We start from the raw sequence: 26,516 nt of genomic DNA on the forward strand, positions 1-26,516 counted from the left end.
CAAAAGAGTCCAAGATGCAGTACTTGGATGCAATCTCAAAAACGACAGAATGATCTCTGTTTGTTTCCACGGCAAACCATTCAATATCACAGTAATCCAAGTCTATGCCCCAACCAGTAATGCTGAAGAAGCTGAAGTTGAATGGTTCTATGAAGACCTACAAGACCTTTTAGAACTAACACCCAGTCCCATCAGTTCATGGCAAATAGATGGGGAAACAATGGAAACAGTGAGAGCCTTTATTTTCTTGGGCTCCAAAATTGCTGCAGAAGATGACTGCAGCCATGAAATGAAAAGATGCTTGGGCTTCTTGGAAGAAAAGCTATGCTAAACCTAGACAACATATTAAAAAACAGAGATATTACTTTGTCAACAAAGGTCTGTATACTCAGAGCTATGGTTTTTCCAGTAGTCATGTATGGATGTGAGAGTTGGACCATAAAGAAGGTTGAGTACCAAAGAATTGATGCTTTTGAACTGTGGTGTTGGAGAAGACTCGTGAGAGTCCCTTGGACTGCAAGGAGATCCAACCAGTTAATCCTAAAGGAAATCAACTCTGAATATTCATTCAGAAGGATCTGAATGCATCCGGAAGGACTGATGCTGAAGCTAAAGCTCCAATACTGTGGCATCTGATGCAAAGAAGTGACTCATTAGAAAAGACCCTGACGCTGGGAAAGATTGAAGGCAGGAGGAGAAGGGGACGACAGAGGATGAGATGGTTGGATGGCATCACCGACTCTACAGACATGTGTTTGAGCAAGCTCCGGGAGATGTTAAGGGACAGGGAAGCCTGGCGTGCTTCAGAGGATGAGATGGTTGGATGGCATCACCGACTCTACAGACATGTGTTTGAGCAAGCTCCGGGAGATGTTAAGGGACAGGGAAGCCTGGCGTGCTTCAGTCCATGGGGTCGCAAAGAATGGGACACAACTGAGCAACTGAACAACAACGGGGGGAAAATGATCTAGACAGGAAAACCTCTGAAATAGTCACTTAGCACATTTTAAAGGCACACATGGATATAATGTAACTATCCATCAATTATCTGTCTAGTTACCATGTTCCCTCACATCTCCCAAGTCTGTGTGAGGGCTCAAGCTCCCTCTATGCTCACCCCCAAACTGCTTGGCTGACTCATATTGTCATTCAAGACTCTGCACTAGCTTCACCTTCTCCAGAAAATCCACAACTATAATGTTTCTCATACTCTATATCATACAAGAAAATATTTGCTGAACCAAAAAAAAATCAACTAGTATTAGAAAATAATGAAAATGTAATAAGACACCACTTACACACTAACTTACAGAACTATATAATATTTAAAGAGCTCACAAGATTTAAGACTACTTCCATTTCCAGCAGTGATGGACAGAAAATTCAGAAGACTATTCCTGATGCAGTCAACAAAAATCATTGACAGAGGGTCTGGAAGGGCATGTTCTAAAAAGACCAAAGAGCTAGTAAAATATGAAGAATTATTAATACAAGGCCAAGACTGAGGCACTAGGAAAACCTAGAGAGGTCAGCTCAACTTCTGGAACTGCTCTGGCCTTGGGATGTTTCCTGATTTATAAGCAGTGGTTGGGAATCTGAGCAGTGCTTGTGACAGGGTTGACAGTCTAGGGGACAAAAGCTGGAGTCCAAGGCTGTCCAAGGAGCAAGCCGCAGAAATCCACTCCCCATACAGGGCAGAGATTCTCAAGGGGATCCTGAAATCAACAGTCTCATGGACTAGAACTGAGCTTTTTAAGTTCCCTGGGTGGCCATGAAAATTCTGAAACAGAATTAAGAAGAATCCAAGGCACCCAGAGAAACAGACCATCCTCTCTGAAGAAAGATAAAATCATCCTATCAAATTATTTTTACAACTCTACAAACACAAAAACTACCAAACAATCAAAAATGGGCACATAAAAAGATAAGACTACATGAACAAGAATCACAATACACCTACAAAACAAACAAAAAAACCTCTTTCAATAGTAATTAATTACCAAACACAAATACACCTGTTCTACTTATGGAATAAAAACCAAATTTATCAAATCAAAATTTTCCCAAGGATCTGTAAACTATATAAATATAGCAGGCTTTTTAAGTTCTAGAAAAAAATGTCTTGAGCTGAAAAAAACAACAGCCAAATTTTAAAACTTGATTTTAAAAAAATAAGTAAATAAGAAGAAAGGAAAAAAGGAGAGAAGAGGGACGCAGGAAGAGAAGGGGGAAGAGAGGGAGAAAGGAAGGAAGGAGGGAAAGAAATAACCTCTATAAATGGGTTTAATAGCAGAAGATTATTTAGACTCAGCTGAAGAGAGATTCAATGACTTGGACGTTAAGTCATAAGAAATAACCCAGGATAAAGTACAGAGAGACAAGATGATGTTAAGAGGCATTTGTTTCCATATCAGAGCTATTATGAAAAAGTATTTTTAAAAGACTTATAAACATTTGCATGTAAGTCATCTGCAAACATTTATTTTCCATTCTTGTAGGTGGATGCCTGAAAATAAAATTGCTAGATGAGAGGACAGGTGGATGTTTGACTTCATGAGAAACCGTCAAACCTTTTCTCAAACTGGTTGTACCATTTTATATATCACAGCAATTTTTTATACAGATTTTATTTTTCAAAACAGCTTGAGGTTCTCAGCAACACTGAAGATAGAGAATTCCTATATCCCTTGCCCCACAGATGTGTAGCCTCCTCCACCACTCCAGAGTAGCATATGTGTTAAAAATGATTAACCAACACTGACAAGTGATCATCACCCAGAGTCCATAATTTATATTACAGTTCACTATTGCCATGTGACTGCTACAATCACAGTAATTTTGACAAATGTGATAACATGTGCCCACGATTACAGTACCACACAGAACAGTTTCATTGCTCTAAAAGTACTCCATGTTCTATATTCTTCCCTCCCCCCAAAACCTTGGACAACACTTATTTGGTGGTGTGTAGTGATATCTTACTACAGCTTTAATTTGCATTTTCTAATGGTTAATAACATCAAAACTCAATGTGTTTACTGGCCATTTACAGATCCTTTTTGTGAAGTATCCATTTAAATCTTCTGTTCATTTTTAATTGGGTTATTTGCCTAATTATTTTTAAATTTTAAGAAATCTTTATATATTCAAGAATAAATTCTTTTGTTAGTTATGTTTCAGAGACATTTCTCCCATCTGCGGCTTGACTGTTCTTTTTTGAACAGTCTCTTTTGAGGAGGCAAGATTTTTATTTTTGAAGACGTTTAACTTATCAAGACTTTCCTTTTCTGGCTATTGCTTTCTGTATCCTTTCTAAGTTTTCTTTTCCTAAACCAAGACTGTGTATATTATTCTGTGTTACATGTGAAGGTAGGAGTTAAAGTTTTGTTTGTTTTGTTTTCTTATATAATAATTACCTTTTCCAGCACCACTAGTTTAAAAACATTTCCCTCTCCAATTGAATAGTTTTGCTGTTTTTCTCACACACACACACAAAAAAAAAGACCACAGAAGTGCAAATCTATTTCCTGGCTCCCTCCAGGGCTTCCCTAGTGGCTCAGAGAGTAAAGAATCTGCCTGCAAGGCAGGAAACTCAGGTTCCACCCCTGAATCAGGAAGATCCCCTGGAGAAGATAATAGCTACCCAATCCAGTATTCCTGCCTTGGAAATCCCATGGAGAGAGAAGCCTAGCAGCCTACAGTCCATGGGGTCACAAAAGATTCGAACACGACTGAGTGACTAACACTTTTTCACTAAACTCATCCACTGATTGATTTGTCTATTATTTGATCAATACCATATTACCTTCAAAACAGTAGCTTTGGGCTTCCCTGGAGGTCCATATGGTTAAGAATCAGTCTAGCAATGCAAGGGAACACCAGTTTTTTCCCTGGCCTGGGAAGATTCCACCTGCCATGGAACAACTAAGCCCATGCACCACAACTCCTGACGCCTGTGCACCCTGGAGCCTGTGCTCTGCAGCAACAGAAGCCACCACAGTGATAAGCCTGGGCACCAAAACAAAGACTAGTCCCCACTTTCCACAACTAGAGAAAGCCCACGCACAGCAACAAAGACCCACCACAGCCGAAACAAGAAATCAATCTCAAAAGCAAAAACACAACTGTAGCTTTACAGCACAGTGGGAAGAGACAGAGTGTAAGTATTCCATTTGTTCCTCTTTTTCAATTATCTCCTCAGATATTCTAGGTTCTTTGCACTTCCCAGTACATTTTCGAATCAGCTTGTCAGTGTCTAGGAAAAAAACAAACAAAAAGCCTGGTACAAATATGATAAATGGACTCTGTAGCTCAATCTGGGTGATACTGACATCTTAACAATGTTGAGTCTTCCAATTCGTGAACACAAGATATGTCTACATTTAGGTCTTCTTTGACTTCACTGAGCAGTGTTTTTTAGTTGTCAGTATATAAGTTGTACACATATTTGTTGAATTTACTATTTCATGTTTTCATATTGTTTTAAAATAGAAGTTTTAAAGTTTTAGTTTCCAGTTGTTTGCTACTAGTATGTGATTTCTGTATAATTATCTTGTAAACTGTAAACTTGCTAAACTCACTTTTCAGCTCAAGTAGCTTTTCTATGTTCCTCAGGGCCCTCTACATAAACAATCATGTTGCCAGCAAATAAAGACAGTTTTACTTTTTCTTTTCCAATCTCTATGCCTTTTATTCTTTGTTTTGTTTTCTTGAACTGGCTAGAGCCTCATATAATAGCAAACAGAAATGCTTAGAGCAAACACCCTTGACTTGTTTCTAATCACAGAGGAGGTAAAGCTTTAGTTTCTCATAACTGGGTGTGATGTTAGCTGCAGGGTTTTCATGGATGCCCTTAACCTAGTTGAAGATGTTTCTTCCTAGTTTGCTGAGAGTCTTTTTTTCCATGAATAGATGTTGAATTTGGTCATACGCTTTTTCCACATTTACTGAGACAATCAAATAGCTTTTCTATTTATTAATGTGGCATATTGATTCTCAAGTGCTAACAATATTGTATCCCTGAGATAATAAGGCCCACTTGTTTATACTGTATAATCCTATTCTTATGTTGCTGGATACAATTTGCTAATTTTTTGAAGCTTTTTCTCCTATATTCATGAGAAATATAAGTCTGTGACTATCTTTTTTGTGGAATGTCATCGTTAGGTTTCAGTATCAAGGTATGCTGGCTTTATAAAACAACTTATTCCATCTGCTTTTGAAACAATACAGTTAAATATTTGTTTCATGATGTGATGCTGAGCAAAGATATTAGATCAGTACTGTGCACCGTATGAATGAATACACCTAAAATGTTAATATGAGAAGAACAAAAACAGCAATCCTGGAAGATGAGATTACAGGTGACTATTTTTTACTATATTTAAAATTTAAAAATGGGAAGGACATAAAGGAAAATGAGTGGGAGAAAGACTGCTTCAAACTGGCTGTCTCCACTGGGAAATTTCCTGAAAAAAAAAAAAAAGTAGCAGGAGAGAAGGTCTGAGGATCATCTCTAATTTCATTTTGACCAAAGGTTTTCTGAATTATTTCTGTCTCTCACTTCACTGTAAACAATCAAAGTACTAGAGATTTGCAACTAGGAAAAACAACCTAGTATCTCGGTCCTTTTGAACTGCAGTAACAAACTCATATAATAAACAACGGAAATGTACTCCTCACAACTCTGGAAGCAGAGAGTCCACATCAAGATACCTGCAGATCCAGTACCTGATGAGAGCTGGCTTTCTGGTTCGCAAAGATTAAGCGTGTTTTTGCTGTGTTATCATATTATGGAAGGCAGCAAGGACATTTTTGTGGGTATCTTTTAGAAGGGCACCACTCCCATTCATGAGGGCACGGCCCTCGTGACCTAATCATCTCCCAGAGGCCCCAAACCTTCTAACACTATCAATGCAGAGGTTCAGTTCAGTTCAGTTGCTCAGTCGTGTCCGACTCTGTGACCCCATGGACTGCAGCACGCCAGGCCTCCCAGTCCATCACCAACTCCCAGAGTTTACTCAAACTCATGTCCATTGAGTCGGGGATGCCATCCAACCATCTCATCCTCTGTCGTCCCCCTCTCCTCCCGCCTTCAATCTTTCCCAGCATCAGGGTCTTTTCTAACTGCAGAGGTTAGGTTTTAAAACATGATTTTGTGGAGGACAGGAACATTCAGACAGTAGCAATGAACTAGTCACACTTGCTGCATTATTTAGGGCTCTCCTAAATATACCAACAGGATATAAGGATATATAATATGGAAAGTAATTTATTTATAAAAGATTGGCTCACGCAATCATGGGGGCTAAAAGGTCCCATTATCTGCCATCTGCAGGCCCAGGAAAGCCAGCGGTGTAGTTCCAGTCCAAACCTAAAGGCCTGAGAAGCAGGAAAGCCTCGGCCTGAGTGGGAAGGCCCAAGAAACAGGCGTGCCAACATCCAAAGACAGAAAGAGACGGGTGTCTCAACTAAAGACAGGGAGCAAGCTCGCCCCTCCTCCACCTTACTATTCTACTCATGTCCTCAACGGACTGCAAGACGCTCACCAGCACTAGTGCATATGATCTTTTTCACAAACTCTACCAATTCAAATGCTAATCACTTCCAGAAACATACTCACAGACACACCCAGAAATAACGAACTAGCGTTTGGTCTCTGGGCATCCCACAGCTCAAACTGTCACACAAAAATTAACCATTACACTTGCCAAAGACCTAAGTTAAACTTACTAGCAAAGCCACAGATTCAGTCTCATTAAAGGCATTTAGTCATTAAAAGCATTTAAGCACTATTTGAAAGGTTTTACACCTAGAAATTTTTGTTCCTTCATAAGAAACTAACAGCATTCTAACACCTAATTTGTTATTTAAAAAGTAAATACATATTTCATTAACCTCAAAATTTGACATCTACCACAGGTGTGTTATAATTTTAAGTGGGAACACTCAACAAGAAGTTGACATTTGCACAAAGATTTGAAAGAAATAAACAAGGGAAAAGTCTTCTAGAAAGAAAGACCAGCACATGCAAAGGCCCCGAGGTAGGAACATGGCTAGAATATTCAAAGAATGGCAGAGGCCAATGCGTCTTGAAGGGAGTTTGCAAGCAGAGTGGTAAGAGATGAGGCCAAAAAGGTAAGAAGAAGCTTGGAAGGCCTAAGAGCTGTAACAGACTGATAAATTCCATTTCTTAAAAATAGTTTCTAAAAATTTATCATGGCAAAAACACATATACTAATAGCAAAAAGAGTCAAAAGGCACATAGAAAAAACACAATGTCACAAAGGACTAACCTTTTTAATGTAAAACGGGTCCTAGAAATAGATACAATAAAGGTGCCAATATAAGAATATAAGAATGAGCAAAAGACATTAGCACAGAGATGTTAGCAATCCTAATGCCCATCAATAGGGGAATGATTAAATATAAACTGATTCTGACATACAACAGAATACAACGCAACTTTTAAAAACGAATGAAAAAGGATGTAGACAAATCAGAATGCACATACAAGGCTAGTGGGAATGTAAAACGATGAGGCCACTACAGAAAGGTTTGGCATTTACTTAAAAAGTCAAACACAGAGTTACCACGTGACCTGGTAACTTTACTCCTATACACATACCCAAAAGAACTGAAAACCACATCCACACAAACTCTTGTACATGAATACTCACATAAGTATTATTCATAATGGCCAAAAAGTAGAAACAACCAGAATATTTATCAACTGACAAATGGATAAACAAAATGTGGTATATATTCATACAATGGAATAGTTTTCAGCAATAAAAAGAAATGAAGTACTGGGGCATGCTACAACATGGATGAACCATGCTACACTATGAATGAAGACAGATACAAAAAGCCACACATTGTATGATTCCATTTATATGAAATGTCTACAAAGGGACAATCTATACAGACAAGAAGCAGATTAGTGGTTACTACAGGCAGGAGGGCAAGGGAAATGGGGAATGACTGCTAATAAGTAGAGGGGTTCTTTTGGGGTAATAAAGTTCTGGAATTAGATAGCAGTGACAGGTTTACAACTTTTGTGAGTTTACTAAAAACCATGTAAATAGATACTTTGAAAGGGTAAATTCTGGAGTACCTAAAGTATATCTCAATACACTTTTAACTTAAAACACAAAAATGAGAAAGCTCTCTAAATGCTTGTATACAGAAACTGCCAAGATAGACTGCTAACTGAAAAAAGAAGAAAATTCAAAACATTGCATAATTTCCTACCTTTTACATGAATACAGGGGGAAATAAGAATCTAAATTCATAACTGCATATACATGTATAAAAAAATTCAGGAAGCATACATAAGAAACCAAGCATGAACAGTGGTTACTATGGAGACAAACAGGAGGGCTGGAGATGGGCAACAAGGACAGGCAGGAGACGGTTCATGTGCACTTTTATGGGATCAGTATTTGAACAACATAAAGGTATCACCTGCTTGAAAATGAAATTAATCAAGAACTAACAATAGAGGATTATCATGAATGATAAAATCAATCTTTTACTAATTAAAATCTGATGACACTGAAATAAGAATAAACAAAAACCTAAAACATACTGCTGTATGCTGAATGAGTCACTGTCCCCAAGTTAGAAAACGGAGGCTCTGCTTCTAAGTTCTCTATTGAAGTTACTCTGTTCACTTCAAAAAATAAGTCCCCTGGGTCTCAGTTTTCTTATTTGTAAGTAAGTACATTAGGCAAGATGATCTTTAATGTCAATTCTTGCTGTAACTTTCTATAATGTTCAAAAATGGAATTCAAGGCAACATTATACTCAAAACAACAAAATTTTCAATCTATTAATTGGGCTATCTTAGGTGCCAAATAGTCAGGGAAAAGAGCCAAGACAGGCCAATACTTGAAAGAAACCAAAGTTCCACCATGCTGAGTGTGGTGGTTTTTAAAAGATGAAAAATGTTTTAAGCCAACAGATCTTTCTTGTTTTATGTCCTTGTATAATCTTCAGAAGATTTTCATTACACAATCGCCAAAACAAAGTCAACTTTAAAAAGCCAAAATGTTACTTCGGCTGCCATGTTATCCCAAGAACTTTCCACCATCTGGGCTGGAAATGTCCTAGAACAAACTACTGTTGGAGCAAGTAATTAATTTCATGTGAAGAAAAAAAAAAAAAAAGACAGGCGCCATGACCTTGCACTGCTCTGCTTGGGCAGAGTGGAACACTTGGATAAAGACAAAAGCCTTCATGAAATGGGTGTTAGTGTTGGCTAAGGGCAAAGTCAACGAATGTGCAGGAAAAAACATCCTCCTCTGACTTACTACTGGATAAGAAATTGACAGTACTGTAAATGGAACATAAGTTTAATAAAAACAACTGACAAGTTCAAAGAACTAATACCAAACATTAGAAATATCAATGTCATGCCAACATGAAGATTTCAGAAGTAAAATATGAGGAAAGACTAAAAAGTGGTATATTTCAGATACTGTCAATAATAGAGAAGTTTTGAAGTTAAAAAAATTCAAAAACATGGTAATACTCCTCAATTATAAAAGTACTAACAATGGAGCAGAAAGTACCTGGACATTAGGAGTCAAGAAATCTGATTCTAGTATTAGAAATGTCACTCAACTACCTTTATCAGTCACCTTATCTGTCAACTTCATCATATGTAAAATATTAATGGAGTGGATCAAATATATTAAACACATTCCAAGTGTTTACGGTTTCTCAAAGAACTAATGCTATATATGTAATGATGCATCAAATGGATGAAACAGCCATATTATCTTCTTGAAATAAAGCTCAACCAAGAAGAGTTTTTAGAAAATTCTAAAAAATCAAAAATTAAGATGCACTGATAAGGTGGATACACAATAATAAAGCAAATATACTGAAATTGTAAGATGGGTATCCAAAGTGCAATTACGCCTGCTTAAAAGTTCCATCACAAACAAGGAACAATTAGAGAAAAAGAGCTCTCAAAAATTAGAAATGACTGCTGAACTTTCATCAAAACTTAGAAATGGCTTTTAAATACATGAAGAGATATTCAACCCCACTTGCAATGAGAGAATGCATGTAAAGATCATTAATATGATTTCCATTTTTGTCTCTGGACATGGCGTATCTCTTTTTGGTGGGTTCCAGCATTCTCCTGTTGAAAAATCAACAGCCAGTTGTGATTTTGGTGCTTTTGCAGGAGGAGATAAGCACACGTCCTTCTACTCTGCTGTCTTGATTTCCACTTTTAACTTACAAAAAAATCTATAATATACTATATTGGCAAGGCTCTGTTAAATGTTTTTGGTGGAACTTATAAATGATATACTCCCTTTAGGGAACAAGTTTTTACCAAATTGACTATATTTTTATCAAATTTTAAAATGGTCACACTTAATTCCAATTCTAAGACTTACATATGTGCATAGATGTATCAAGTGAATTTATGTACACATACTGCATCCACTGAAGTATTATTCAGATCTAAAAAGACATGAGCTACTAAGCCATGAACACAGAGGAAACTTAAATGCACATTACTAAATGAACAAGGCCAATCTAAAAAAGCTTGTACTGTAGGTTCCAACTACATTATTATCCACTCTATTATTATAGTTGTTTAATCACTAAGTCATGTCAAATTCTTTTGTGACCCTACGGACTGTAGCCTGCCAGGCTCCTCTGTCCATGGGATTTCCCAGCCAAGAATACTGGAGTGGGTTGCCATTTTCTTCTCCAGGGGATCTTCCCAACCCAGAGGTTGAAGCAATGTCTCCTGCATTGGCAGGTGGATTATTGGCCACTGAGCCACCTGGAAAGCCCACAAGACACTCTAGAGAAGGTGAAAATATGGAAACAGTAAAAGGATCAGTGGGGTGACCAAGATTTCAGGGGGTGTGAGGGATGAACAGGCAGAACATCGAGCAATTTTAAGGCAGTGAAAGTATGCTTATGAAACTATAATGATGGATGTTGTAGCTGTTGTTCTTCAGTCGCTAAGTCATGTCTGACTGAGATTCCACGGACAAGAGTACACCAGGCACATGTCATTATACACCTGTCAAAACCCACTGAATGTACAATGCAACAAGAATGAACCCTAATGCACACTATGAGTTGGGTGATAGTGATACATCAATGTAGGTTCATCGACTATAATAAATGTGCCACTATGGTAAGAAATGTTGACAGCAGAGGAGGCTATGTGTGGGAAGAGGGATACGGGAATATTCTATACTTCCTGCTCAGTTTTGCTGTGAATTTAATATTGTTCTGAAAAGTAAAGCCTTTAATTTAAAAAAATGAAATAGTTATATTATTTAGATAAATATATAAAGGTAAGATAAGGGTGAAGGTGTATGTATAAACCATCAAAATAGCTAATAATGAAAAAGATTGTCTCTGGAGAGTAAAGAGATATAAGACAAAATCGGTTCTCAGCATAACCCCTTTGTGCTTCTCAACTGTCTTCCCAAACCCTATGCACATACACATTATAATCTAAGACAAGTACATCAGCATCAAAGACTAGCTTTAAATATCCAAAGGTAATGTAATCTGGATTATGCCCCCAAAAGAAACAACTCTATAAAGAATTAACTTATTGATGCATAAGTAGGACAAAAAATTTAAAAGGAAAAAAATCAACTGTTCATTGGTAGAATTAAAATTCAGTTATTAATGTTAAACCAGCTCATTCATATTTTGCGATACTTGTACTAATAACAGGAATAGAAATTAACGAAAGCATCCTGTACCCGTCTTGCTTTTATTTTTTTACTTTTATTAATTTACTTTGGCTGCACGGGTCTCTGTTGCAGCCCACAGGCATTCCCTGCAGCGGGCGGGGGCTTCTGTAGCTGTGGCGCACAGGCAGCTCCTGTGGCAGAGCACAGGCTCCAGAGCACTCAAGCTCAGCAGCTGCAGTGAGTGGGCTTCTCTAGCTGTGGCACACGGGCTTAGCTCCTCCAAGCCATGTGGGATCTTAGTTCCCGAACATGGATCAAACCCATGTCTCCTGAATTGGAAAGCAGATTCTTAACCACTAGACCACCAAGGAAGTCACCAGGCTTGCTTGTATAAGAGTAAAAATTCTGTGAAGGCAGAAATTCAACATTTTCAGGGCTGAGTTATACACAAGAATCCTACAAACTGACTTTAGGAAAGTCACTTCCTTTCTCTCTACTTCAGCGCCATCATACACAAAATGAAAATGTATAAGATAAGGGCTTTCTAGGTGGCACTAGTGGTAAAGAATCCGCTTGTCTAATGCAGGAGACGCAGGTTGGACCCTTGGGTCGGAAAGATCCCCTGGAGTAGATGATGGCAACCCCCTCCAGTATTCCTGCCTGGAAAATTCCATGGACAAAGGAGCCTGGTGGTCTACAGTCCATGGGGCCACGAAGAGTCGGACATGACTGAGTACATGCGTAAGCTTAATTCCTGTTCTAAAAATTCAATGATTATATACCTCTATAGAATCTATAACTTGCAAGGAAATATGCAAACACAGGCAAAATGTCAGGATTCAGGACTCTGCTCCAGCTGCTGCTAGTCTCTCACACCTAATGCCAGGCTAGAGCCAGTCCTCCAAAGCAGTCAGAGAAGCTCCTTGAAGCAGCCTGACACATCAGAAACTTACTTCAGTTCTCACACAAAGGATTCAGCCTTGTTCTTTTGAATCTTACACATCCTGTTTCCTATGACCACTATACTTGTTAATGACCAAGGGCTATTAGTTTCTATTGAGAAGTTTAAAACAGGAAAATTAACTCAGAACAAAATATAGCCAATGCTTTCCTTAAACACTTATTATGTGTAATGTGTGTGTTAGTCACTCAATCGTATCCAACTCTATGCAACACTATAGACTGTAGCCCACCAGGCTCCTCTGTCCATGGGACTTCTCCAGGCAAGAATACTGGAGTGAGTTGCCTATCCCAGAGCCAGAGGATCTTCCTGACCCTGGAATTGAACCCAGGTCTCCTGCATTACTGGAGAAGGCGATGGCACCCCACTCCAGTATTCTTGCCTGGAAAATCCCAGGGACGGGGGAGCCTGGCGGGCTGCCGTCTATGGGGTCACACAGAGTAGGACACGACTGAAGTGACTTAGCAGCAGCAGCAGCTGCATTACAGGCGGATTCTTTACCATCTGAGCCACCAGAGAAGCCCCACTATATGTAAAGCAATACACTTTGGCGGTGTGGGAGGCCTATGTCAGTTTTAGTTGCGGAACGTGGGATCTTCGTTGCGTCATGCTGGAGCCTTCGTTATTGCACACAGACTCTAACTTGTGATGTTCGGGCTCAGCAGCTGTGATGTGCAGGCTCCAGAGCGCATAGGCTTCAGAAGTTGTGTCATGCGGTCCTAGGTACTCCACAGCAGGGTAGAATCTTAGTTCCCTGACCAGGGATTGAACCCGCATCCCCTGGATTGCAAGGTGGATTCTTAACCACTGGACCCCCAGTGGTTATATACATTTTTATATAATCATAAAGCATTTTAAAATTTACAAAAGCATTTTCGAGTGCTTTACTCTGGTCTTCAACACAATCTTAAGCAACAGATCCTTGGCAGTGAGAGCCCTTGACAGACCTCATCCCAGGATGAGAGGCGCCCCCCAACTGCTGGTCCCTCTAGGCAGCCAAGGTGGTGGTGTATTACACTATCGGCTTGCCAGCTCATCCCTCAATGGCTACATGAGGTGATCTCCAAACTGATGCACTCAATCTCCACATCTAAAATATTAAACTGAACTAGATGCCTTCAAATGTCTTTTCCAAGTGACAGTCTATGATCTATGCACCTCAATTTTAAAATGAGAAAACTGAGGCCTGAAGTGACACTGCTGATGAGTGATAAAGCTAAGATTCAAACACTGGCTTCTGGATTCAGAGTTAATGGGTTTTTTTCCTACTATAAAATGTCTCTTACATGTCTTGACAATAGTCAATTATGTGACTATAAACAATATGAACAAATGTAAGACTAACATTTGTGGTACTGGATATATCTCAGTCAGATTTCTTCAGTAAGCCCAGTAAAGACTTATACGTTAAATTTTTTTAACTAGGATTACCCCGCCTCTGGAAGCACCAGAAATCAAGTTTCAAACTAGTAAACTACTGTGAACTTAATTATGTCTTGGTATTTGAAAATGCTATCACCTTTAATTCAGTGCTTATAATGTCTTGAATACCTAATCCAGCCAGAAATTTATACTAGATATTTACAGCACCTAAAATTTAAACGCTGACTTCTTTTAGCCACCCACTCTGTTGAGGCTGGATTTGACACGAGTTTGGGTATCAACATGCAGAGCTACAGAAAGACATTTTCCCAACAGTTAGGCCCTTCATTGCCAACACAAGGTCTCTAGTTCTTTCACTCTCAAAGACTTGCAGACTTCATAAAGGAACAGCTCTTCAGGTTCTTGAACCACCTATTTATCATTAGCACCAAAAGTTTTCAACATTCAAATTTTATAAAGTATGACATCTAAGCCAATACCAACACCTGTGAGTCAAATAAATATGTATTTTATATCATTACACTTCATAAATCCAGCAATGTTAATTTTATAAATAAGATTCTTAACAGTTCCATTCCTCTCCAAATACATCCAAAATGGATATCAGAGAAATTAGCTCTAAAATATATGTATTATGTTCTTATACATTTTAATAAAGAGAACCTTAAACATAATCAACATTTAGTCCTTCTAACATGCAAGTCTTTACTTCATCAAACAACATAGCTTCTCTAGCCCTAGCCTCCCACAAACCCTCTGCTCTAATCAAATGAATCCACTTGTATTCCCCAAACACATGATATATACCCCAAAGGTCCCTATGCAGTTCCACTCTGCCTCCTTGAAGGTCTGGCCACAGCTCATCACTACAGCCCCAAATGACTGCAGCATGTATCAACTGTTCCTCTCAGTGGGCTTTCTATGCATCCATCCATCTCTAAGCTCTTCCAAAGTCATGTCTTTCTTTGCCCAGGGCCTAACACAGTAAATAGACATAGCAAAGTATACTCATAATATATATATTTTTGCAGATTAACCTAATGAAAAAGAAATTATTACACTGTGAAGGGATAATCTAAGGACCGCTGCTGCTACTGCTGCTGCTAAGTTGCTTCAGTCGTGTCTGACTCTGTGCGACCCCATAGACAGCAGCCTACCAGGCTCCCCCGTCCCTGGGATTCTCCAGGCAAGAACACTGGAGTGGGTTGCCATTTCCTTCTCCAATGCATGAAAGGAAAAAGTGAAAGTGAAGTCGCTCAGCCGTGTCCGACTCCTAGCAACCCCATGGACAGCAGCCTACCAGGCTCCTCCATCCATGGGATTTGCCAGGCAAGAGTATTACTGAGATATAATGCTGATTTTCCCTAAACTAAATGGCCCCAGACTAGTCAGCATTTATAGCTAATTATCTGAGCTCCAATACTTTGGCCACCCAATGCAAAGAGCTGACTCATTAGAAAAGACCTTGATGCTGGGAAAGATTGAGGGCAAGAGGAGAAAGGGACGACAGAGGACAAGATGGTTGGATAGCATCACTGACTCAATGGACATGGGTTTGAGCAAACTCCGGGAGATAGTGAAGGACAGGGAGGCCAGGCGTGCTGCCTTCTATGGGGTCACAGAGTCGGACACAACACTAGCAACTGAACAACAACAATCTACCATTTCCTTAAATGTTGTGAGATGTGATTTCTCAGTGTTTCAGTTGCTGGCTGTCCCTCCACACTGCTAACGTCTGTAAGACATTTAGTGTTTGTAATAAAATATACCAGAGTCAGACAGGACTGAGTGACAAACACTTTCACTTTTTTCACCAACTGCAAGGGGCTTTGAGCCACTCTACCTGCAATAGACTATCCCTTAGCACAGTACCCTGTCTCCATATAGACCACATGATGAGCAACAAACAAAACATTTAAGCACACTGAATAGGTTGTGCCCCCGGGACTTACTCATTCAACAATTATTTTTTGAGTCCTCCACATGCCAGGCTAACCTCAATACTAAGGCGACAGAAGTGAGCAAAACAAAGTGCTGGCACAGGAAGAGCCCTTGTTTTCACATTGCTTTCATTCTATTTGAGAAATAAAATAACATGAAATAATAATATGAAAACTAGTGATAAGCATATGGACAAAAAAATAAAGCATGATGAAACGACAGACTATGAAGGGGTGCTATTTTAGGGCAGGCAGAACTGTTTCCAAGAAGCCAAACTCTGAGCACAAGGAAGGAAGCTTGAAGGAGGACAGGACATGAGCCATGCAGATGTCTGAGGGAAGATATTCAAGGCAGGAGAAGGAAGGTCACAGGCCTTAAAGACAGGAGTGGGTTGGTTAGTTCCAAATTAGCAAGAACACCAGCGTGACTGAAGCAGAACGAGTAACACGGACAAGGCCAGTAGATGATACCAGGTACCTCCTGCACTTGAGCAGCAGACTAAGTCCCATCTCACACATACATACACACACATACACACACACACACAGTCCCCCAGAAAAGGCAGTGAAGGCAATTGGTTATGAATATCACATCTTTATCAATATATAACTTACGACAAAACTAGATAAAGTTTCTTAGATTACAGAATTAAAATATCTGTCCATCAGGGCCAGGCTGAGAATTAAGGAGCCCTGGTCCTTCCTCCTCATTGAGTTCATAGGTTAATACAGGAGAAGACACATAAATGGATCTCAGAGGAAGGGGCCGGAGCTCACAGCAAGGCCCGCTTTGAGCAGACCTCCCAGGACCGTCCAGATTGGGGCCCAGAGAAAAGGAGCAAAGCCTGCTCTCAACAACAGCCTCACTGTAAACAGCTGAGAGAGCGAGCTTTGACAGAAACAGCAGCAAACAGAAAAGGAAAGAAACCCTGTTCAAGCTCTCAAAATAAACTCTCTTTCATAATAAGAAAAGCATCCTAAGCAGTCCTCAAAGCATCAAGTACTGGGCCCATCCAACATTGCTGCTTACGCTGCTAGGGCCCCACCTAAACATCACTGGGTATTGTCGTGGGGGCTCCATCCAGCTTCTATGGTAAAACTGGAAGACCTCAACCAGTGTCCCAAATTCTAAGTGTAGTGCTTTCAACTCTAGCCTGCCAACCATGTTCCATTTCACTCTCCATTAGTGTCTTGAGACATACCTTTATCATATCTTATTCCTCTCCCATTCAATTCCTTGAGATCAAGAAGATACAACAGTTAAAAAGACAAAGTTTTACTTTTGAAAGACACTTTAATTCTAGTGGATCAACCCAATACACACTGAAAAATGTCAAGTCACAAGACCATGTCTGACTTAATCTTTCTTTTAAATATATTTATAAAAGCTGAGAGGTATGGGGTTAATAAGGAAGGATTCCCAGAAGGTGTGCAATTTTAATCTGACACTGAAGATTAACACCTCATAGAACTAATATTTTATCAACAAATCCAAACTGAGAAGCAGAATCCACTTACAACCTAAAAAAATTTTTCATTACAGATGAATTCTTAGAAATTCTAGGAGTTTACCATAGTTGATCCTGTTCTCCTAATGATGAAGAATCAGTTAAATTAAATTTACAGATTTCTAAATTCTTGTAATCACTCTAGTTCTTGGTAATCACTTGCATTCAATATTAACAGAATGATTTCAGAGTCTCAAATGTTTAAGCTAGAAAAGTTTTGAATTACCCACGAAGGCCATTAAAATTAGATACCTCTTGCTATTCAGCCACTAAGGCAGCACATTAAACTTCAACGTTTATAGCAAGACAGATGATAGTCAGGTGTGTCAAAGCATCGCCAGTTTTCACAGGTTAATATTCCTCCTTAAATTATAAGCTGATCCGTATGGTTATAGATGAAACATTTGAAGAGGAGTTTGGTTTCACATGGAAACTGTTACCAAGACAAACCTTCTTGTAGGATGGAGTTCCAAGAACATTAAATCATAAGAAATTGTTTCAGCAGCTGGTTAAAGCTGAGTGTACATAATACAAGACATCTGGTTGTCTGTGCATTTTCAGTTCATTTAAAAAGTATAAACACATTAAAACACTGAAATGTTTGATATATTACAACACTGTCTACTTGCTCTCCAAGTGTTTAAGTGGCTGGTTTCTACACTGTATTCACGGCTTATTTACTATCTAAGGGGATTTATCATTTCCATCCCCCTTAACTTTACCACAACATTTTATCAACAACAGTAACAAAAACAAGGAACTTATTTAGGATATATATGAAATTGCTGGTATTTGGTAATAACAAATGTTATAGAGGTGCTGCTGTTTTTAAAACTAACATCAGAAACACAAGAAGCCTCACACGTACTATAATAAACAAATGGCAGGCAATACACAGGGCTTCCCTGGTGGCTAAATGTAAAGAATCTGCCTGCCAACGCAGGAGTTGCGGGTTCCATCCCTGGGTCGGGAAGAGCCCTGGAGAAGGAAATGACAACCCACTCCAGTATTCTTGCCTAGGAAATCCCATGGACAGGGGAGCCTGGCAGGTTACAGTCCATGGAGTCGCTAAACAATCAGACCCGACTTAGCAACTAAACAACTGACAACAAGCAATATGTGTGTTCCCCTCCCACACCTGACCATATGTAACAGAAAGTTAACCACAGTGGCTTAACCAAAGTAACTGTTTGCTCTTTTAACATAAGAAGAAAATCAAAGATAAGCCATCAAGGGCTTGTGTAGTCCTTCCACAACATTACAAACACCCCACGCTCCTGGGACACTGTTCTTTCTGTGTGGCACCCATCATCCCAGATTCAAGAAGGCCAGAGCACTGCCTCCACATCCAGGTAGGAAGAGAAAGGCCAAGGGCGATGAGCTGAAGATACATGCTCTGCAAGCTCCTGACTTCTGCTTACGTGTAACTGGCCCAAACTGTCAAGGAGCCACATTTAGTTCCCAAAGAGCCTGTAAACTAAGCTGGGCACACACTTACCCCAACAATATTGGAGAAGAAGGTGAGAAAGGATACCAGGCATGTAAAGAACTGTGTCTGTCAAAAGAGTTCCACTACCTGGGACACTTTCTCCATGCCCTTTCCCTGTCAGTGATAACCCAGCTGTCTCAGCCCTACCTTCCAGGCTGCGCATGACCAGACCAGGTCACAACAGGGTTTGGTGGTTCTCATTTCTAAGCCTATAATACAATTCTTTCTATAATACAATAAACCTATAATACAAGGGTTTCTCTTGTGGCTCAGCTAGTAAAGAATCCACCTGCAATGTGGGAGACCTGGGTTCAATCCCTTGAGTGGGAAGATCCGCTGGAGAAGGGAAAGGTTACCCACTCCAGTATTCCGGCCTGGAGAATTCCATGGACTGGAGAATTCCATGGACTGTATAGTCCATGGGGTCGCAAAGAGTTGGACACAACTGAGCAACTGTCACAATACAATTCTGAGTGCTGCGCTCATGCACAACAGAGGCCCATTTTCTCACAAATACCCATCTTTCCTTTTGGGCCACAGGCAAGGGCTTATTTCCAGCAATATCTCCAAACAGACTGAGATTTTGTGATGATAAATCTTAAAACCTACTTTTTCATTTCAAAAAATAACTCCTCTAAAATGTGCATTCTCAAGAATTCCCCATTTGTCCAGTGGCTAGGATGTTGCACTTCCACTGCAAGCAGCATGGGTTAGATCCCTGGTCAGGAAACTAAGATCCCACCTGCCATGTGGTGTGGTCAAAAATAAACAAATTTTTTTAAATAATAAAATATGCATTCTCAATACTGGGTGTAAGAGATCACCCTCCAGTGGGTGAAAATTGGTTTGTCCAGGGGTGAAAAACTTCACAGATATTATAATGATGTATGGCCTTCCAGAAAGTCATAGCATATAAACATATTCAGTGTATCTGTAGTATTCAAATTTCATTAGGACTCTGGAGAGGCAATTAAGAAAAAAAAAAATTCTAAAAAGGCTCCTCTGAGAGACAAATAAGGTTGAGAATAACTGTTTTAAAAGTAACAAACATTTTGAATTATACAGGAACTGCATTCAGCTGTAGTAACAGAAATCTAGTTGTAACAGTGTAAACAAGGTCTATTTTTCTTACATGAGAACTCCAGGGGTGGGGGCAGGAGCGGGGTAGTGGTAGATCTTTGTAGTGGTAGTGGTAGTGGTTGAACTTTGGTTCAGCAGCTCAATGCCATCAAAGCAGACTTTGCTGTAAGTCTCTTAGTTCATGGTGCCAAGATGTCCAACACAACTCTAAGGAGATCTTGCCCACACTCTGGTGAATAGGACAGTGGGCTCTCACAGATGAAAATATAAATATGTCTCTTAGGTGAGTCAGGTCCCAATAAAGAGCTGTGCCTGTAAGTTTCACTGGAGGACTTCCCCCTACATCTCACTGACCACATCCAGCTTCAAGAGAAGCTAGAAATAGAAATCCAACCTCTCCAAAAGAGGCCAGATATAAAATCCAGAAGCAAGGAAGAAGGGAAGAATAAATAATGGATGGACAAAGAGCTATATCTACCATGTATGTATCAGATTCAAACTGCTTTTCTCTCAAACCCTGATTTACACAGATTAATTCTGTGCTTATCATATGCTTCATGTTGCTGAAGAGTTTATTTTCCCCTCAACAACATAAAATTCGTGTGTTGATGACAGGTCACCAAAGTCTAACTATTATCACGCAAGACAGCAAGAAGGCCATGGATGTACACGGAGGCATACATAAAAGCGATACATGAAAGTACTACAACCCACAAACTCTTCAACATGATCAATTAGCATCTTCAATACACTAAGAAGAGAAAAGTAATCCTGGCTTAGCCAGAACTTACAAGAGTGGAATATCAGTGATTAACTGCATCAAACAGCAGAGCAATTCTTCCAAAAGATCTTCTGAGTCAGAACCTGGTGAGACATATAAAAAAATTTTTTTAACAAAGTATAAAGTAGAATTCAGTTGTTTGGAAGTTCAGTTTTCATTTCTAATGAGAATAATCATTATTACAGAAACTCAGATACTAAGTTGCCCTCTGAATAAAATCTATATGCTGAGCAAGTTAACATCTACTATAATCTTCATCTAGTAGAGGAATTTTGAACACCAGCTATTAATTATATTGGTTTTAATGTCTGAAGGCAACTATGACTTCTGTAGACCAGCGGTTTTCAAATTTCTTATACTGTACTATGTCTTTTCAAATAAAAGTTATACTGAAGTCAAAGTATATAAAATAAAAACTCAAGCTGCTCCAGCTGTTTTAAATCAGAAATAGACTACCTGCACTTCTTCACCCAATGAAAATCTGACCTTACCCTTGATCTCCTTGCAGACCCAGAAGTGCCTTCTCTGAACTCATGGAGTCCCACTGATTATAGATTGGAACCCACTGAGAGTCTAAACACCTCTTTACAAAGAGCCAAAGTCAAAATGGCTTTCCCAAGTCACAAAGTAAGCAGCAAAGGTTGGTTGCAAACTACTGTTGCAACAGAAATGCTCCTATGTCCCAAACTTCTCAAACCTAAGTGACTTTCTAACTTATGAAGTCAATCAGGATCACATGTGGCTCCCTGCTTTGGACGCTGCTGCTGCTGCTGCTAAGTCACTTCAGTTGTGTCCGACTCTGTGTGACCCCATAGACGGCAGCCCACCAGGCTCCCCCGTCCCTGGGATTCTCCAGGCAAGAACACTGGAGTGGGCTGCCATTTCCTTCTCCAATGCATGAAAGTGAAAAGTGAAAGTGAAGTCGTTTAGTCGTGTCTGACTCTTAGCAACCCCATGGACTGTAGCCTATCAGGCTCCTCCACCCATGAGATTTTCCAGTACTGACACCTATATCTATGAAATTCTTTCTTCCCTCAGTTTCTATGACTTCTTTCTAACCCACTACTTTTTCATTTCATTCCCAGTATCCACTTCCTCAGAATACCCTTCAACACTGGCACACACCCAACTCTCTTGCTCACCCTAAATAAAAACAATCATCTGCACAGCATCTATGCCTTGTGCATCTGTCTGTTATTGTAAGTGCTGGCTGCATTATCCCAGAGCTTTTGGCTACAAGTAAAGCAGGCCCCTGCAGGCCCCTATTGGACTTTGGGGCTTCCCAGGTGGCACTAGTGGTAAAGAACCTGCCTGTCAGTGCAGGCAGATGCCAGAGACAAGGGTTCAATCCCTGGGTCAGGAAGATCCCCTGGAGGAGCGCATGGCAACCCACTCCAGTATTCCTGGAGAATCCCATGGACAAAGAAACTTGGCTGGTGGGCTACAGTCCGAAGGGTCGCAAAGAGTCGGACACAACTGAGGCAACTTTGCAAGCACACATACATGCACTGGAGTTGACCCTCTTACGGGAAAAAGAGAGACAGACAAAGAGTTTGGCACATAATGTACACTCAATACGTGTTCACTGAACTGAATACAGGTGTCCAAGTCCAAATTTAGCAGTTGCTTCTAAAACATCAAAGCACTTGGCATCTCAAAGAGAAGTTTAGCAATTCTTTTTTCTAGACCACAATATCACCTGGTATTCAGTTTGAAGAAATTCCTTCCTGCCTTGCCATTAATAGAAGTAACTGGCACAGCAGCCCTCTGAGAGGTCAGTGCAAAGCTTGAAGAGAATATTAAATCATACTAAAGACATCAATCAATGCTAAAAAGAATACACAGCAAGACTCAAGTTCAATAACCACGTTAAGTCTCACTCTAGAAGCAGTAGGTCACTACCACTTAGCTCAACAAGTGGAGGAAAGTCAGAGCCAACTCAATCTTTCTCCTCCAGAGCTGTCCAACATGACCCATGCGAGTTAATAACCTATTCCAACAAGTGGTTTGTGGCAAGTATTAATAATATATACTCAGTATGTATTTGCTGAACTGTCATTCCATGCCTTACCCTAGAGAACGTAGTGACCCAGACCCAGTAACTTTCAGAATTACTCACTGATTTCCTAAAGAACATTTCAGACCAAATAAGTTGACCAGTTTACTAACATACCCCTGGTTTAGCCAAGCAGCCTGCACAAGTTTTTTAATTACAGAGGTGAGGGAACAAGTGCTCAGGACCCACAGATGGCACCTAATTGGATTTTTTTTTTCCCTCCAGGGATGTAAACACATCTAAATTTCAAATTTTAAAATGGTGACAAAGACCTCTCTTTGGATCCATGTGCCATCCAAATCATGACTTCAGTCAAGTTAACAGCCAGTTAACTAAGGAGTACATTCACAGCTTCGTTATCAATGTAATCCTAATGAAAATAATGTTGATAAATCCATCTCATACAAGTAAAACATAGCATTTCAAGGCCAAAGTTCTAACAAAACTAAAGATAAGAATAAGCAAATTCCAAGTGAAATTTCTGACAATTTCCACTTACTAAAACAAAAACATTCTTGCATAATACTATATTCTTATTTCTGGGGTTACTCTAGAAGCAAACAATTGCAAGGCAAGTGAAGAATGATAAGATTTGACTGCTTATCAGGCTTTACATTAAGCAAGTCACTCATACTGCCTTATTTTCCACACATCATTTATCACTCAGCTTCCATATGAGGCCAAACATCTTCCTTAGTTTCAATTAAAAACAAGTAAATATAAAACTCACCTGCCAAAAATTACAGTAACACATTCATGCATTTCTTACAGTTTGCAGGTCCATGACAAAGTAAATTGATGTTCTCTGAGTAAATGACTTTGCAGAGATTTGAATGTGTTTACTGTATTGTGAAGTTTTACAAACCAGAGTTGGTGTGTGCTTTTTTAAATCTCTTAGAGTTTTAAATTGCCTCTATAGCTCCAGCCAAATATTTTAATACTTTAAATCATAAACATTCCATTCTCTCTAGCCCACATTAATCCTAACAATAACTCTTAAGGAGTAGGTATCATCATCATTTCACAGATCAAGGCTCAAAGAGTCTATTTACCTACAATAAGTGGCAGAGTTCAGATTTAACCTAAATTCAGACTTCCAAAGGGAGGGTGGGGGTGGAATTTACAAATTACTTTTAAAGACCTGTTTCTATACAAAGCTAGAAAAAAAAATCCAGTCAACCAATCCAAGTGTCACTGAAGACCATACAAATCCCTGGTGAGTATTCTGAGCCACATTAAGGAAGAGACTGGAAATACCACAGATCATTTTACACAACAAGGTGATATCCTACACAGCCATCAATACATACCCAAGTCCTTGACTTAAATATCTCAAACAATGAATAAATACAATCTTTTATTAAGAATATTTTGCAGAACAAGGCCACTGAAACCTCACCCCATCCTTGAGGTTCTCCCACTTTAAAGCCCAAACGCCACTTCAGTAGTCCCTAGGAGTATCAGCAGAAGGAGGCACAAACACGAGAAAGCAAAGATACAGAAAGACAAGATTTCTGGTCACTCAGCTCTAATGGGCTTCCTTTGTGGCTCAGCTGATAAAGAACCCTCCTGCAATGTGGGAGACCTGGGTTCGACCCCCGGGTTGGGAAGATCCCTTGAAGAAGGGAATGGCTACCCACTCCAGTTGGACACGTCTGAGAGACTTTCACGTCACTTCACAGCTCTAATAATCTACACCTGAAACTAAGCTGTGGTTGGTCCCTGTTAGTGCTTTCTGTTTGGCACCCATTCAGTATCATAGAGAAGACCCAACTGTCTCATTTTGACCTTAGGGAGAGAACCAGAGATGATAAAACATTGTCATGATAAAATGCCTCCCATCAGAGTCAGAGGGATGGCAGGTGTGGAAGAAAGGGAGAAAAGAAAAATTTTTACAGCATTTACTCAAGGAAGGGGAAAAAATATCACTGATAGAAAACTAAGCAGCAGCCAGAAAAAAGAAATATACGGGTCACTTAAATCAGGTTACATGTTGTTACTGAAAGGAATATTAAAAGACAGAGAGCAAATGGCTGCTGTTTTCTTTACATTCAGAAAGTCAAACTAGGGCTTCCCTGGTGACTCAGTGGTAAAGAATCTGCCTGCCAATGCAGGAGACACGGATTCAGTCCCTGATCTGGGAAGATACACCACAGCTATTAAGCCTGTGCTCTGGAGTCCGTGAGCCACAACTGCTGAGCCCACGTGCCACAACGACTGAAGCCATGTGCCCTAGAGTCCGCAACAAGGGAAGCCACTGCAGTGAGAAGCCTCTGCACCGAGACTAAAGAGTAGCCCCCACTCTCTGCAACTAGAGAAAAGCCCATGCAGCAACGAAGACTCAGCACAGCCAAAAATAAATAAATTAATTAATTTAAAACAGTCAAACTGTCAGTTTCTCAATGCTGCCCAACACTGTGCTAATACAGGTACTTAAAACTTCAGAATTAACAGAGCCGCACTCCAAAGAGGACTTGAAAGTTCAGAGTAAAAGACTCTTAAAATGAAGACACATAGCTAGATTATACTTATTACCAACTCACACTCAGAAAAATCATGGTTTTTCTGCGGGTCTAGGTTACTGTCTATTTTAGTTGTAAAGCTAATACTGGCATTATCCTAAAGTGTTAAAGATCATACTTAAGCTTCTAATTAGTAAAATCAAACATGCCCCCATAAATCAGTTAAGGAAAAGCAAATGGATTCACTCTTCTCTAAAAATAAAACTGGTCTACATTTCCATGCATTACAATATTTATAAACCTGTGTCCTACCCATTCCAATAAAATCTGCAATAGTTCTGGTTGAGTGCTATTACTGTGGTCAAACAGAAATGCTTCTGTTTACCCTCAAGGATAATACAGTCTATGAGATTTCATCATAAAATGTGCTGTTAGTAAAATTTAATTCATTCTATTCCACTGATTACATAAAAGAAGGGGAGAGAAAGAAATACCATGAATCACACTCTCACCTATTATATGACCAAAAACAAGTCAAGAATTCCTAGAAACACTTTATTTTTCTGCAAAGTCAGACTATAAATCTTATAAGCTGAATATTTTAAAAGAATAAATCTATGCTAAATCTACACTTTCTTTTTTCTCTGAGCCACATTTTTCAACTATTGTGGGGTTTTTTTTGTATTATTTATCCATAACTAATGAGATTAAACTATGAAGTTTTATGTTAAGACAAAAATAAAACACATATCACTCAACACAACTGTGTGCCCCCAACACAATTTCTGGTTTATCAGCCCCAGGTGTAAGGGACCAGAGCAAGCGGAGAAAGAGCAGTAAAGCCCGCCATCGTGGGAGCCTAAGCACCTCCAAACACACCTCAGATTTGGAAGGTAATTCCAAATAGTTTCAAAAAAGTTTTAAGCCAGACGTGAATGTGAAGGAAAGTGGTTGTGTTCCAGAGGTGTGATTACAGACTTTTTTCCCGTAAATTTCCATCTCATATAATTTTTTCTTGTTCGTTTTGGTCTCTCATAAATCGTAAGTTTTCTCACCTGTATGGGATCCTTGGCTCCCATTTACCTGCCAGGGGGTGGCACACACTGCCAGAAGCTCCAGGTGCAGAGGCACAGCCTGCCACGCGGGGGCTGCCAGCGGAGGGCTCTGAG

General features: G+C 39.6%; 1 protein-coding gene across 3 annotated transcripts in view; it reads right to left on the minus strand.

Moving 5' to 3' along the window:
- The window catches only part of DYM (dymeclin), a 395,381-nt gene that overhangs the window by 300,618 nt on the left and 68,247 nt on the right, over window positions 1-26,516 (minus strand). For all 3 annotated transcript variants that reach the window (XM_005886705.2, XM_070361533.1, XM_070361534.1), the window contains one exon: window positions 20,840-20,912. In XM_005886705.2, the coding sequence (XP_005886767.1) occupies window positions 20,840-20,912 (73 nt within the window). The remainder of the gene's footprint in view (window positions 1-20,839; window positions 20,913-26,516) is intronic.

Source organism: Bos mutus, chromosome 24 (genome assembly GCF_027580195.1).
Source record: "Bos mutus isolate GX-2022 chromosome 24, NWIPB_WYAK_1.1, whole genome shotgun sequence".
Lineage (NCBI taxonomy): Eukaryota > Metazoa > Chordata > Mammalia > Artiodactyla > Bovidae > Bos > Bos mutus.